Raw genomic sequence first — 13,873 nt, forward strand, 5'->3', positions numbered from 1 at the left:
ATTTAAACAACAATTAATGTCTTTTTTAAAAAAAAAATCTAAAGTTTTCCTTTATATTCTAGCAAGTGCCAAAACCAGTTTTATCTACAGGACTGTCACAATGATACTAGACCTTTACAACAAAAGTATTCCAAGCACACTTGTACATAATTATAAAAGTAAGAGTATTATACAGCAGTCAGTGAATTAAAAAGCCAAATCCTGTAATAGTCTAAATGAAAATAAACTTGATGCTTTCCTGAAATAAATCAATTGCAGACTTGCAAATCAGTGTCTTATGCTTCCGGTGATTGCATGAACTTTGGAGCAGAGCATGCCAATTTTTGTTTTGCAACTCAAGACCAGCAGTTGGCTAGTCTCAACAACAAAGTTTTGCCTGTTTTTGAAAGCAATACTTAAGAAATGGAGGTTCAAAGCACAGGTAGCCAGCTGGTCACACCTCCAACAGATTCAATCAACTGCACTGACTGACACAAACTAAGAACCTGACCCAGAGAGCAAAACCTTTAGCCAGCATGTTAGAAATATCTTGGCCATAAAGCTGTCACCAAGTCTTATATTAAAAATCTGCTTACATTTTCATAGTCCTTCATGGTCCGAGCTCTAGTTGGTGAGACTGTATCTTCTGCCACATCTGGTAACGCTAGACATTTAAGAAGACAGTAGTTCAGACAGCAGAATCTCTAAACTAGGCTACAATTTAGAAACAGCACAGGCCTACCTTAATCTAAACACAATAAAAGTACAACACCTTTGGGGAAGCAAGGGAGGCATTTTTTGGGCCTTGTTTACATTACGTGTTAGTGCTACTAAGTAGCTGGTATCTAGATTTCTTTCTAATCACAGTAAATTGTCTCTCACTTAAGCTCCCAAATTCCAACATCACCCATTTAAACCAAGATGTATAAAACACGTAGCACTCGCATCATCTTAAATATAAAGAAGAGGTAGCTGAGGACTCAAACTGACTCTCATACTAACTAAAAGAAAGTATTTAATTTAAAGTACTTCCAAAAATGTTATGCAACTATGGAGAGGAGTCCTGAAAATAACCTGAAGAATAGCAGCCAGTGGTTTTCAGATCTTGACATTCTAATTAATTTCACAAGGCAGCTTTCCTAGAGCACATGCAGAGAATACAGTAACATTATTTTGCAGCATAGGTATGTTTCTTATATTTGCTTCCTTGCATGAGCAAAGAGATCTTCCTTAGTTTCAATTACCTACACCATCTATACCATGAAGTCAGCCAAGTTATGTTGCTGGATACATGCACGCATAAAGAGAAATCAAAAACATACACCTCAAATTTACATAACAGAGCACGGAACAGTTTAACAACACAGAAGGTTTAAAAACAGTACTATTCAGCCATTTAAAGTAAGTGTTTCAAGCAAGTCTCCCACCCTGAAGATGAACATAGTTACACGGTCATCATATGGAAAAAAACGTACTGAATTACAGCTTCTGTTCAACAGGAACTAGAAAGGAAGGCTTCTTAAGGCATGAATAGATAAAAGCTAAGATACTGAGTCTAGATCTGATGTTCAGGCAGGAAGTAACTCTGAAGAGCTGAACTGGAAAACCTGATGACACGCAGCATGCAACTTCCCCAAAACTCAGCAGAACAAGAAACAGCAGCATTGCCTTGCTGAAAGAATTCTAAGTACAGGCTCCACAAAACCGCTGATCATCTTACCTAAGACTCAAAGCCATGACCGCAGGCAACGCAGCAGCCAGCAGTAACCGTGGCAGCTGCTGGCAGCGTCTAGTCTTAAAAAGCCATCGCTTACAAAAAAGCCGCGTCCCTTAAAGACGTTTCCTGCCTTTTTTTTCCCCTCAGGCATGAGGTTTTTTCCTCAGCTTTCGACACCCGCCCGAAGCGCCGAGCCCCCGGCGGAGGCGGGCGGGACTCCTCCGCCCGCAGGGACGGCGCGGTGAGGGGCTCGGCCCCCCGCCCCGAGCCAGCCGGGGAGGCGCCGAGCCGGGCTGCCGCTGCCGCGGGGGCCTGGCCGCCGTCCCCCTGCACCTCCCGCTCCGGCCTTACCTTCGCCGCCGGGCGGGCCGGGCTGGAGGACCCCGCGGGAGACGTCTGGCAGCTGGCAGACGCTGAGGAAGAAGGAGGAGAACACCGCTGAGGAGCCGACGGCCCGGGGGGTGCCGTCCCCCCGACAGCCCCGCGGGGCCGGCGGGCCCAGCCCCGCCACACGCAGCAGCGGGGACGGGGGCGCGGCGGGCCCGGCGCCTCAGCCCAGCACCCGCGGTGGGGCCAGCCCCCGCCTACCTGCCCTCGAACGCCACCGGCAGCGTCAGGTCTTCCCCCGGCAGCGAGTCCATAGCGGCGCCGGCCCGCGGGTCCCGCCGGCGGCCACGGGCCCGGCTCCTTTGTGCGCGGCTTTGGCGGCTTCGCTGGAATTCAAACGGCCGCAATCGCTTCCGCCATCTTTGCGTCGACGGAGGTGAAGCCGCCGAAGCCGCCGCGGAGGAGCGTTAAAGGCGGGCAGAATGGAAACTGAAGGGGAGCCGCCATGTTTGCTGCGGGCGACGGCTGAAGTTGTGCGGGCAGGCGCCATGTTGGCTGAGGGCAGAGCGGGGCGGGGGATGGCGGCGACTGCCAGCTGGGCAAAGGGAGAGAAAGCCGGCGGGCGCCATCTTGAGTGCGGGAAGCAACAGGGACGTCCGCCGGCCGCCATCTTTTTCGAAGTAGGACAGGCGACGATGGTGAGCTGTCATCTTTACCGAGAGCAGAGCGGGGCGTTCCCGGGCACAGCTGCCATCTTTGCTAAGGGCAAGCGGGGCGCGCCTTTCGAGTCTGTGGAGAGGCGCCAGAAGAAGTAATGACGCTTTAGTTTCAAATTCGAGTCACTATTCTTCGTAACTGGCAGGGGTGGAAATCTGGGAAGCCAGCTGCTATCGTAATCCGTCCTGCATTGAAGCAGGCTGATTTTGAAACAATCGGGGTTTTTTTGTAAAGCAAAGATCTAAGCGCTGCAGCTCTCCCGCTCTTTCCAGGAGAAAACACAACCGCGTTGAACATTTCAGAACATGGACAGTTGGAATGCTAAACTGACTTAAATACCGCCATCGTTTCTCCTCCTAGGTGCTTGCTCTCCCTGAGCACAGAGGAGAGCCTGGCCTGGGGTGACTGCGCTGGGAGCTGGTGGAGCTCCAAACCTGGCCTTACTTCTCATGCTCTTCAGCATCTTTTTTAATTAATTATTGGAAACCTGTGTGTAGGATTGAAATACTTTCCTGCAACATTTACACCCTCAACTGGGGAATTGTGCTAGGACTTACTCTCAGCATTACCTTGCTGTTTCTTTACCCAATTATTTGCTTTATCTACAATTATTTGTAGTAGATAAAAGAGTTCTGTACGCTGTACAATGTATAAGATACCAAAGAGAAAAACTGCAGTGTCTGGAGGACTGCGCCATTAATATAGAAATAGTTAATAGAGGCACTAATGAGCATTCTTTAGGATAAGATGTATCAAAACATGTAGAAGATCACACTGTGGAGAATCATCCGAGAAGGGTCAAACAGTGCACAAGTGAGGAAGACTACAGAAGACCACCAGAGGACTCCTGAAGACCACCAAAGACCTCAAATATGCCTGCACAAGGGACGTTTGCATATGATAATGAATATGTAAAACTTTTCCCAGAAATCTAATGAATATGTATATAGAACCTGTATATAAACTATGCAATTAACCTGATCAGGCACACACAACAGGAGGAGAAATCCCCTGTGTGCCCAGCACTGCAATAAAGGATACCTGCTTAATAGTCTTTTGACTATTAAGTCCTGATTTCAGCTTTTCACAGTATCACCTGTAACATGAGGGAGCTCGGTTCCAGTGAGACACTCTGCTGGCTCTCACTCACAGGAGTAACCATGTGCTTAAGCATTAGATTTGGTTTCCTCTTTGATACCGAGTGTGTCAGGTTTCACTTCCTCGCTATTGTCTGGGCTATCTCAAGGGGATTCTTACCTGGCCAGGAAATAGGCCATGGATATAAGGGCTGACCATGGGCCATGGTAATTTTGTGGGTTTATTATTCCAAATTGTGATAGTGCCCTGTTAGTTCCATTTTCTCCATGTATCTGCACCAGCTCTACATGCTATTCAGAATAGATTAAAGTTGTAAGCCTGTAAAATGCGCTAGACTGGTGGTAGCGGCCATTGCAACCACTGGATGTGTATGGTCACGGTGAGCTTCCCATCCCTACTTCTGCCTTTCAATTTTATAAGTGCATGATGGAGCAGCTGTTAGTCCCCCAAACTGCCAGGAAATGCCAGGTACTACTTAGGACAACTAAGCTCTTAATCTCATCTCCTAATCCACCTGGACATGCCTCATGCTTTGCATTTGGGGTCTGATCACCCCAAGAGATGTTCGGTCCCTTCAATTCCCCTATGGCCCTTGAGAGACATTTGTCACCTTAGGTGACTGGGTCCCCTTTACAGTAGCCTCACCTTCTGCCAAGCTGAAGTTAAGTTTGCAAAATCAGGTCTGCCATATGGCAGCCGGATCTGATCAGCCAATCCGAAATGTGGCTTGTTTACAGAGCAGATCTTCACAAAATGAATGAGTCTACTTACTGAAAGGATGATACCAATTTGCTCTTGTTTAAGGTTACAGTGAGGTGTTACATATTTGATGCATGCCATTAAATCAGCGTCCATCAGCCACAAGTACAGTGCAAATCATTCCCTGCTTGCGTGCTGTGGGCTGGCACTGCACCTGCGTGTCTGCAGAGCCACAGTTCATGCCCCAGCATACTATCTTTTAAAAGGACATGAGCAGGGCCCTCCCTGTTAAGTTTATCACTTCATGAAATGGTTGTCTGATGGGTAAAGGCTTATAGATATATACATGTATATACACACAGACGTGATGGAAAATTTCCCTGGGTTACTGCACTTCCCAACATTTTAAAATCTGCAGCAGCACCAAGAAGCTGCGAGGGGCAGAAAGGGATGGGAAATGTATTACTTAGAAGCAGTTAACAACTTGCCTTCTGATAATCTGCTTAATGTTGTTTAACCTTATCTTAATTAGCAGTACATTGGGGGAGATTATGCTAAATCCTCATACCAGGAAGCTGTATTGGAACAACGCTTTCCTACTTTACAAGGCAGCTCAAGATCCTTACCACCTCAGAAAAAAAGTGCTAAAGGGAGTCTAGGAAAGAAACACTTACGCTGAGTGTAATGGTATGGATGAGTTGACCACAAACTCCCAAGCAGCAAGATGAAAGCCAGCTGCTCAGCGTGCTCTGGCTGAAGAACGATGGTGGCACAAGGAGGACGGATGTCATCATCAGCTGAGCATGGGTCCTCCTTGCCGTCCTGTTCTCAAGTCCCTATTCTGGGGACCTGGTTCAGCATCCAGTTACGCCTCCTCCTGTTACAGTTTAGAGCAAAATTCCTCCAAAGCTAAGTCATACACAATCAAATGCAAATCAGGTCTCAATAAACTCCCTGGAATTTCGCCAGTGTGGCCCTTACTCATATAGCTCTGGCTCAGTAAAACATTTGAATGAACACTTAGTTTTAAGTGCTCACTTAATTGATGCTGACTTACCTGTCTTCAAGTTCTTTGCTTAATAAGGGCCAATGAGTTAGACATAACATTCAGCAGAAAAAACTAGCCTTTAGCATTTGTATTTGCTTCTGCGCCAAGAAAATCAATTTCCCAACACTGACTAGTGAGAAAGAAATGCAAGTTTTCCATAGGTTCTTTTGCAGACACTACCAGAACTGTCTAAAACTATTGACACCACAGATGTGGATTTCAGAGTATCTGATAACATGAATTTCCTTTGAAAGACCCATTGTGGTCATGAAGAAAAATCTGATACAATATCCTCTTCCAATTTCTAGCTTGCTCTGTGGGTTTCATTTTTTAATGACTGCATACATCTCTGACAAAATATGTCTATGTGAATATTACAGACAATAATGGGGAAATATGCATTGACTGTCTAGCTATCAAACATGTTAATGAAAGTATCTGAAAGCTGGAATGGTTAATAAGCAGACACAGGAGATCATAGGGCTCATTTTTTAAATGGATTATCTGACACAGAATGTCAACTGTACTTATGAATATCTGATGTTAAAAAACATTTTTGTGCTGTGGTTCTCATCTCACATACAGGGGTATTGATGAAGGAATAATTGTCTTGGAACAAATGTCATTACTGGGATGAGATCAGATTCAATCCTTTAGGTTTCAATCCAGCTCTGGTTGCTACCATTGGAAAGAGTCCTGCTGAACTTCAATGAACAAAAAACAAATGCAAAAATCCAAGTGGCATAGATACAAATTATATACATTTATTTTTATTCATTTTAAATAACATTCTTCTGTATAAATTCTGACATATATTCAAATCATACACTTTTTTTTTTTTTAGAAATGCATTTGTAAGCATAGCATATGCTTAAGAGACGCCTTATTTGGATGTGTAATAAGACTGATGGGTTTCAGTTGGGAGCAAGTACAACTTTTAAGGCCCACATTTTTCTTATTTTAATCCATCTCTCTGACACATGAAGAGCAGAGTCCTGTGGGAGCTCATTTTAAAGCTTCACTTTAAAGAGAAACATATTTTTAGGATTCAATCTTATATCCTTTATTTGAAGGAGACTGTGCAAACTTACTGCCACATTTATATTGCATGTAACATTTGAGATAAAGATGCTGTGTAGCAGTGGTTAACTGGGCCAGGATACCCGAAGGATGCTGAATACATCCCCTCCTCTTTCCTAAATGGCTTCCAGTGTGCTAAGTTTGCTCAGCCTGGTCCAAGGGAATTATCATTCCAATGGATGACATCTCCTGACAGCTCCCCAGGGCTAGCACTCCATGCAGTTATTTCTAGCTACAGTGGTTCATAAGATTCAAGATCATCTATTCACATTCATGCAATCACTTTTTTGCACGTCTGTTGCACTCTGTGCTTACCAAATGCTCTCCTAAGTTGTGAGCCATCCAGGCTGCCCCACACCTTTGACACATCATTGCTTTTTGCCCTTTATCTGCTCCATTATATCCTCTTGCCTTCAGTTACTTGACTGTGGAGCTGAGCTCACCCCATCCAAACCAGCTGGGTCCAGAGGGCCTTCACGACCCCGAGGATCGTGCCTTGAGAGCTGGTTTCCCACCTTCACCCAGCCCTCACCTGCCTTGTCGTACCTTCTCTATGCTCTACAGCTACCGTGCCGTGCCATCGCCTGCCTTTCTCCACGACAGCCACACCACTGCAGCCAGACAGCAGCATGCCCAGTTAGAAGGTGATGCACGGTGGCCCTTCAGGAACGCTGCATGTATCTGTATTGCCGCATCAGCCCTGGAAGTCACCTAGATGCCTTCCCCTTGTCTTGCTAGCTTCCGAGTCGGGCCTCGATGCAGCCCATAAGTCCATTTCTGGTTTACTTGCCCATAGCCCAGTGTGGCGTCAGGCAAACCTTGACACCTGGGAAGTTTCATGACAAGTTATAACACATAGCAGGTTGGCAGTCCTGGTGGCTTTTAGTACCCTGGCACAGGTGTTTTAGCTCTGCACTCCCTCAACATATAACACCAACCTAAGCTGATTGGAGACAGAACTAGCTCAGCTTCTTCCTCACCTCCTGTAGTGCCCAGGGGACAGCTGCATGGTTGATGGAGAGAGCAAGGAGGATCCAATCTCACATCACCAAAGTCAAGCACGAAGCTGTTTATCCTTTCTTTGCTGAGGCATCCATCTTTTTTTAAATGTTGCTCCTCTATGCCAAAGGCCTGGTTGGCTGGAGATGGCTGGTATTTTCCTGCCGAGTCATTTTGCCATCTGACAAGCATTGTTCCAGTGCCACATGCTTGCTGTGCTCCAGTTCCTGCTAAAGAACATCCTGTGCTTTCCTCTGCTGTCCAGACCCGGGCAGCCAGGTCCGCCCTGCCCAACCAAGCTTCCCATCACATCTGTCAGGGCCATCTAGATCCCCCCATCCAGATATGCGACCCACAGACAACAGCATGGCCGTACCGCCCTCCCTGGCAGACTGACTCTAAGGCATCCTGAGCTCCTCCTCTTTCCAAACCTGAGGCTCAAACACAAAGCCTTTAGAGGTCAGAAGCAGCCCAGATGCAAACACCTCCTGTGCTGTGGTAGGCATGGACTAGGACGGCTCAGCATCTGAACTCACGCTCTGATTTTGGAGATGGTCATTATTTCTACAGTGAGAGAAAAATCAAAGCCTATTCCTGTTAAAGAGTAGCCTACAGTCATACCAAAATTTGAGGAAGAGGTGTTTTGTGGCAAAGGTGAAAAGATCTACTAAAGTATTTTGGAAACATTGAAGCGAACAATCTCTCCTTCACTTTGCCTGCTAGCATTAGTCCCAGAAGCTAACACTTCCTACATTACCTTTCCCCACCCTATGAAGTGACCAAGTGCAAGTGTATCGCTAAATCAGCACTGCTAAATAATTACATTTTTTTAAGAAATTTTCTGTTTTGTCACCACTCTGCTTTTTAAAAGTCTGATGAGTAACTTGAGGATTAGCAATACCCAGATTTTCTCCTCCAGTCCTCCCCCATTTTATAAGTAACGTTGCTCTGAATGACATCAGCCAAATTTATTACCTAAACTATGGGACCTCACCCAGACCCACAGCAGGCAACGGGAGCTTTTCCATTGGCTCAGGCCTATATGCAATATCACATTCTGCCCTCACCATTTCCCTTAGTCATCCTCAACTACTTTCCTTTTTACTTGCCGTGCATCATCTTTAAATCAAGCAGCAAGTTTTTGAGGCAGAAATGGCATCTTTGTGCATGTGTTTAAAGCACCTATTCCCTGCCCTGCCCCCCCCCAAAGTCTCCAATGATAAGAAAAGTCTCCATGCAGCACCAGAAAGCAAATAAATAATCACCACATTCTTCCTACCATTTCTCATCTTGAGAAATATTTACTTTTGCCTGGCTCTGAGGATGCATCAGTCAGCTCCTGCTGACCTTTAGCAGGTACTTCATTTATCCTCAGCATCAATCGTTTGCAAAGCACCAACGCGCACAGCAACACAGCTTTAGTTCTGAGGTTGGTCATGAGTTAGGCGAAATATTTGTTTCACGCCCTGCTTAAATGTAACGGTATTGATTTTCACAGGTCGGACCCGGCGGCTTCCCAGCACAGGGAGGGCACGGTGCCTGCCTTGAGGGGTGCATGCACGCTGCGGGTACCAAGTGAGGAGCTCCGTGGTGCAACCTCTCTGTGCTCCCCATTAGTTGTTCTCCCTCTGCTAACAGTCCGCCAGCCTCCCACAAAAATCAGGGGAATCCGTAAAACCTAAAGACCCTGTAGGTTTTTTTTGACAGCTGATTCCCCACCACCACCTTGTGCTACATAAGTTTCCTGAAAGCATCCATGCACTTTCAGCTTTTAAGCCTAGGAGCGCAGATCAGCTCCTGCGAGCTCTTCGGCTGAAAGCCGTTTTCACCCAAATCCAGGAGATTTTTGCTTTTGCCCTTCAAGAGGCCCAGAGGCTGCGCTCAGCCTCCAGCAAGTCTCCCCCGTCACCAGGTCAGCACGGGAGAGATGGCAATGAGATCCACTCACATGATGAGCAGCCACTTCAGAAAAGCTTGGCCATCAAGATCAGGCTCTCAATGCATTCGTGACAGTGTATCTGCATTTTGTATAAAGATTTAAAAGCAAGTAACAGAATGGTACATCCGATTTTTGGACACCTACTAGGCCCTAGTCATGGCAACACTGGTATTCACTCTATATTTAAAAGAATGGGAAAATCTGACAGATGCAAGTAGGGAGCACTCACGTTTTCTCTAAAAAACAAAGTTATTCAATGACACTAGAAGAAAAGCTTTAAGCAGTCGGTGTTTGCCAGAGTCCCAGCTCCAACAATATTGCCATCTAATTTACAGTATTTTAAACAATCCTCATTTTTTTTTCTTTTTAAACAACGCCACTAACCGCTGTACAATTAAAATCTAGATGATAAAATATGACTTGGGGAATAAGGGAGGTTGGGGAGGGGTTCATGGTTTTGTTGTTGGGTTTTTTTGGTTGGTTGGTTGTCTTTTTTACAAATAATTACAGATACAATTCCAAGAAGATATATTACATTTTATATACAGAACACACCATTTCTATCAGGGTAGGGTATTAAGCCTAGCTTTTATTTTTACACGGCAACCCTGAGATCTCTTGTCGTCTTCCCTTGCACAGAAACTATACAAGTTCATTAACTCCTTCTAGAAAAAAAAAAGGATTGCTACGTTTTAATAGCATCATCACCCTGTATATATACTCAGAAAGGGAAAAGCTTAGTCTCTTCCCCAACTCCAGTATTTTCTTTTTTTTTTTTTTTTTTTATTTTCTGTTTCCCTGCTTAGTGGAAACTGATAATGGTGACTTTTTTCAAGTGTGCAACTCACTCCTCTACTTGCCTTTTGGTAGTACAATGAACAATTATTTCCCTTTTTTTGTCCTCCTTTTCAAACAAATTCATATCAGGAACTAATATAAAGCCTTTACAAAGGTCTATTTCTTGAAAATCCACTGTTAATTCATGAGCTACTTTTCAAACTAAAGGATGCAGACCTAAGTATTAGGTTGGCTGGAAATCAAGTAGCTTCTGATTAATCATGGGGTACTGCTTTCTCCACCCCACCACCTCTTCATAAAAAAAAATGTATTTTCAGATCAGTGAATTCTATGGATCTTTATGGAGAACAGGATACTGAATGCATTTCACCATATTACCTGAAGTTCGGATGTACTACACTTTTTTCTGTTCACCTGCAAGCTACAGCATGCCCAGCATAAGAGTATCTGAAGAGCAAATTCCTCTGCATGGAGCCCTGGCACGGATCCTGATACCCCTTCAACAAGCCCTATAACATTTTTAAGCCAACTTTGGAATAGCTGGAGCACTTCTTCTAAGCTTTATAATTATGCATGGGAGTCGTCAGCGTTAGTTGTCCATTCGGTGCGACTTCATTCCCATCATCTTCCAACAGCCCTGAAACATCAGCGTTGGGTATGCTATCATGGTAGCTGCTAAAACTGATGTTGTCCTCTTTGAGTTCAATGGTCCAAAAAGGAGCATTAAGTTTTCTGTTTTGATACTCACGGTACATGTAGACAGCACCCACAAAGCCCATTAGTAGGACCACAACAATGATGATAACTGTCAAAATAATTATGTTAAACTGAGTCCATGAAACATCTGCAAAAGCAGAGGTACTATTGTCAGAGGAACTCATAGGAAATATAGTCTGTATAGTTGTTGGCGACAACGTACTGTTTATCACTGCCGTTGAAAATGATGCTGCCTTGCTGGCATTTGGAGCAGAAGTTGTAAACTCCCTTGTTTCTGGGCCAAGAGTAGCTTCTACAAAACAAATAAAAAATGATCAATAAAAATATGCTACGATGGAATCAAACACAAACATAAGAGATTTGACATTTATATCAGAGTTATTATGGCAATTAAGGTTACACTGTTAAAGCTGGTATTTTTTCCAAATAGTTTACAAAAATGGTTAGCCAGGGTTGGGTTGGGTTTTTTTTTCAATAATTCTGTGTGCTAAGTGCTCATTGACTGCAGCATTCCTATAAAAAAATCTGGTGATGGATGGATAGGTGCAGTAGCCAAGATTCTGCATTAGATACGTGAGCTCACGATGAAAGCAAGCCACCCAGTCCAGCTCATATTCAGTCCATGAAAACGGGGTTCTACCAAGCTCAGCAGGAGTTTGGACTTTGAACCTAATGAAGGCAGAGTTTCACTTCTTGTCTGCATGGGCTGCACAATCAGGCTGGGAGGACACAGCGACTCCAGGAGCTTAAACCTCTCACAGTTAGTACACTAGAGGTAGGATTATTTTCACAATGTTATTATTTCTGTCTTACCTGTACAAGAAGATCAAAAATGAAAAAAATGAACCATGAGTATTCTGCTGTCACAGAGTTTAGCAACAGGTTTCAATATTTACACTGCTTTATGTAAAAGGGCAAAACAATCTCAGTTCTGCTTTTGAATGAAGAAGTCATACACAAATCTCAGGGAAACCCCCAGTCTGCATAACCAGAAGCAGAAGGTAACCAAATCACAACAAAAAAAGACTGTGGATGTTCTTATGAAGCTTTCGAACACAGCAGAAGCCAGTTAGGATCCTGTTTTGGTTTTGGCTGCTGTCATATGTCCGCACATGAAGGATGAGAACATGGGAACTAACAGACTGTGCCACAAGCTTCATCTTCCTCTGCAGCCTGTTCCCAGGCACAAAATAGCCAAGAAGCTGCCTTGCTTCCAGCAAACGTGACATAACTCCCTTCTCAGATCTAGGAGTCAGTGGCAAGTGAACACTGGAGATCTCATAAGTGGGATGCAAATTCATTACGCCTTCTTCAAACCAGTTGAGCTATAGGCCTCAGAAAGTACCTTAAGAGCCTGAGTATTAAGATCCCAAATGTAACTAATAAATCATTTTCTTCACAGGAATAACCTTATCTATTTTAGATTCTCAAGTCCAGGCAGAAGGAACCCTCCAGAAGCTGAAGCCTCAATCAATCAAAATGTTCTCCACACCCATTGCTCCACAGGACTCCCTGCATCCTCTTTCCCACCCTCTTCCATTTCTCTTTCTGCTATCAGAAATGCAACTTCATTTTAAACCCACTCACAGCTGCAGCAATTACAGCTGATGGTGCCGTGCTGTATTGATCCAGCTCTCCTGAAGAAAATGTCTACTAATTATGACTGAGGAGGAGAGTCGTTTCTGAAGGACTAATTTTGCACTAAGTTGCATCTCCAATGGCAACAGGAGCTGGAAATATTCAGGACGCACCCTCGGGGGAGCTCCCACAAGTTAACTTTGGGCTGTCACGTTCCCAGTTCATGCAATGGAGAAAGAAACTCCTCTGGAGACAGCATCACACACCTAATTTAGGCACTTGCTCAGCGTCCCTCCCTGCAGCAGCTTCTCTATTCTCTGCAGGTCCTGCCTTAGGTTGATAAGGATACTCATGCCAGAAGGCATTCTCTGTGGGATAACAGCCAGAATTTCACAGTAGGAAGCAACATGACAGGAGCAAGAGGTTCCTGGATACAGCTTTGGGAGAAGGGCATGAGGAATTCAGTCATCCTTTCCAAATTCCTTCATCAACACCCAAGTCTTGGCAAACCCTGCCAGTAGCTATAATTAGAAAAAAACAGAACAGAGACAATGGCTGATTCACCAGCAAGGAAACAGGACTTCTCTGGGCTTTACTTGTGAGTCAGCATCAGCTAAGTGCTGGCAAGGGGGACAGGGGTGAAAACATTTCCTGGAAGTGACGGTAACATCATGGTGAAACAGTGCCATGCTCTGACCGCGGACTGTCACTTTTGGGCTGTGATACAGCGATGCCTGTTTCCGCTCACCAGGGCCGTGCCAGCCCTCCAGATGTCCTAAAGCAGCTCCTTGAGAGCGGCAGCTGTTCAGTCAATGGGACGCTTTGGCAGCTTTGACGTAAGCGTCATATCCAGCTGCTTGATTGAAATGCAGTCTCTGCGAAGCTTCTGCTACCTCCTGCAACGAATGAGCACCGGCAGGAGCGGGGGCCATGCCAGCAGCCCACACGCTGGCTCTCAGGGAAGGCTGCGATGCTCGGCTGGGTGGCACAGTGCCACACTGCATCACTGAGTCCCTGCTGCTATGCCTCACCATCGCAGCAGGAACATCATCCACCCAGGGGTCGAAAACACTGACTTTGGTCATCCCACACGTCCTTTGAATATTCTCTCCATCTGCCTTGAAAGCATCAAAATCTTGGTCAGGTTTAAGACTCTGAACAGCCCCTGTGGATACTC

The 13,873-nt window shown here is 45.1% G+C and overlaps 2 protein-coding genes across 6 annotated transcripts in view; both read right to left on the reverse strand.

The window, feature by feature from the left end:
* CDK5RAP2 (CDK5 regulatory subunit associated protein 2) overlaps positions 1 to 2,589 on the reverse strand; it is an 84,208-nt gene extending 81,619 nt beyond the window's left edge. For 4 of the 5 annotated variants that reach the window (XR_007509929.1, XM_049832108.1, XM_049832106.1 and 1 more), the window contains exons 1-3: positions 2,285 to 2,589; positions 2,048 to 2,109; positions 576 to 643 (exon numbers count right to left, since the gene is read on the reverse strand). Coding sequence is in view for 4 of the 5 variants with exons in the window: in XM_049832108.1 (XP_049688065.1) it covers positions 576 to 643; positions 2,048 to 2,109; positions 2,285 to 2,337 (183 nt within the window). In the remaining variant the exon portion in view is untranslated. Of the gene's footprint in view, positions 1 to 575; positions 644 to 1,454; positions 1,549 to 2,047; positions 2,110 to 2,284 lie in introns of those variants that run through there. The other variant, XM_049832109.1, reaches the window with a different exon arrangement.
* A 3,753-nt stretch (positions 2,590 to 6,342) lies between these two features.
* Positions 6,343 to 13,873, reverse strand: part of MEGF9 (multiple EGF like domains 9) — a 56,061-nt gene continuing 48,530 nt past the window's right edge. Inside the window, exon 6 of the mRNA XM_049832895.1 lies at positions 6,343 to 11,410. Coding sequence (XP_049688852.1) covers positions 10,956 to 11,410 — 455 coding nt within the window. The 3' untranslated portion in view covers positions 6,343 to 10,955. The remainder of the gene's footprint in view (positions 11,411 to 13,873) is intronic.

This window comes from Accipiter gentilis, chromosome 29 (assembly GCF_929443795.1).
Source record: "Accipiter gentilis chromosome 29, bAccGen1.1, whole genome shotgun sequence".
In the NCBI taxonomy this organism is placed as follows: Eukaryota; Metazoa; Chordata; class Aves; order Accipitriformes; family Accipitridae; genus Astur; species Astur gentilis.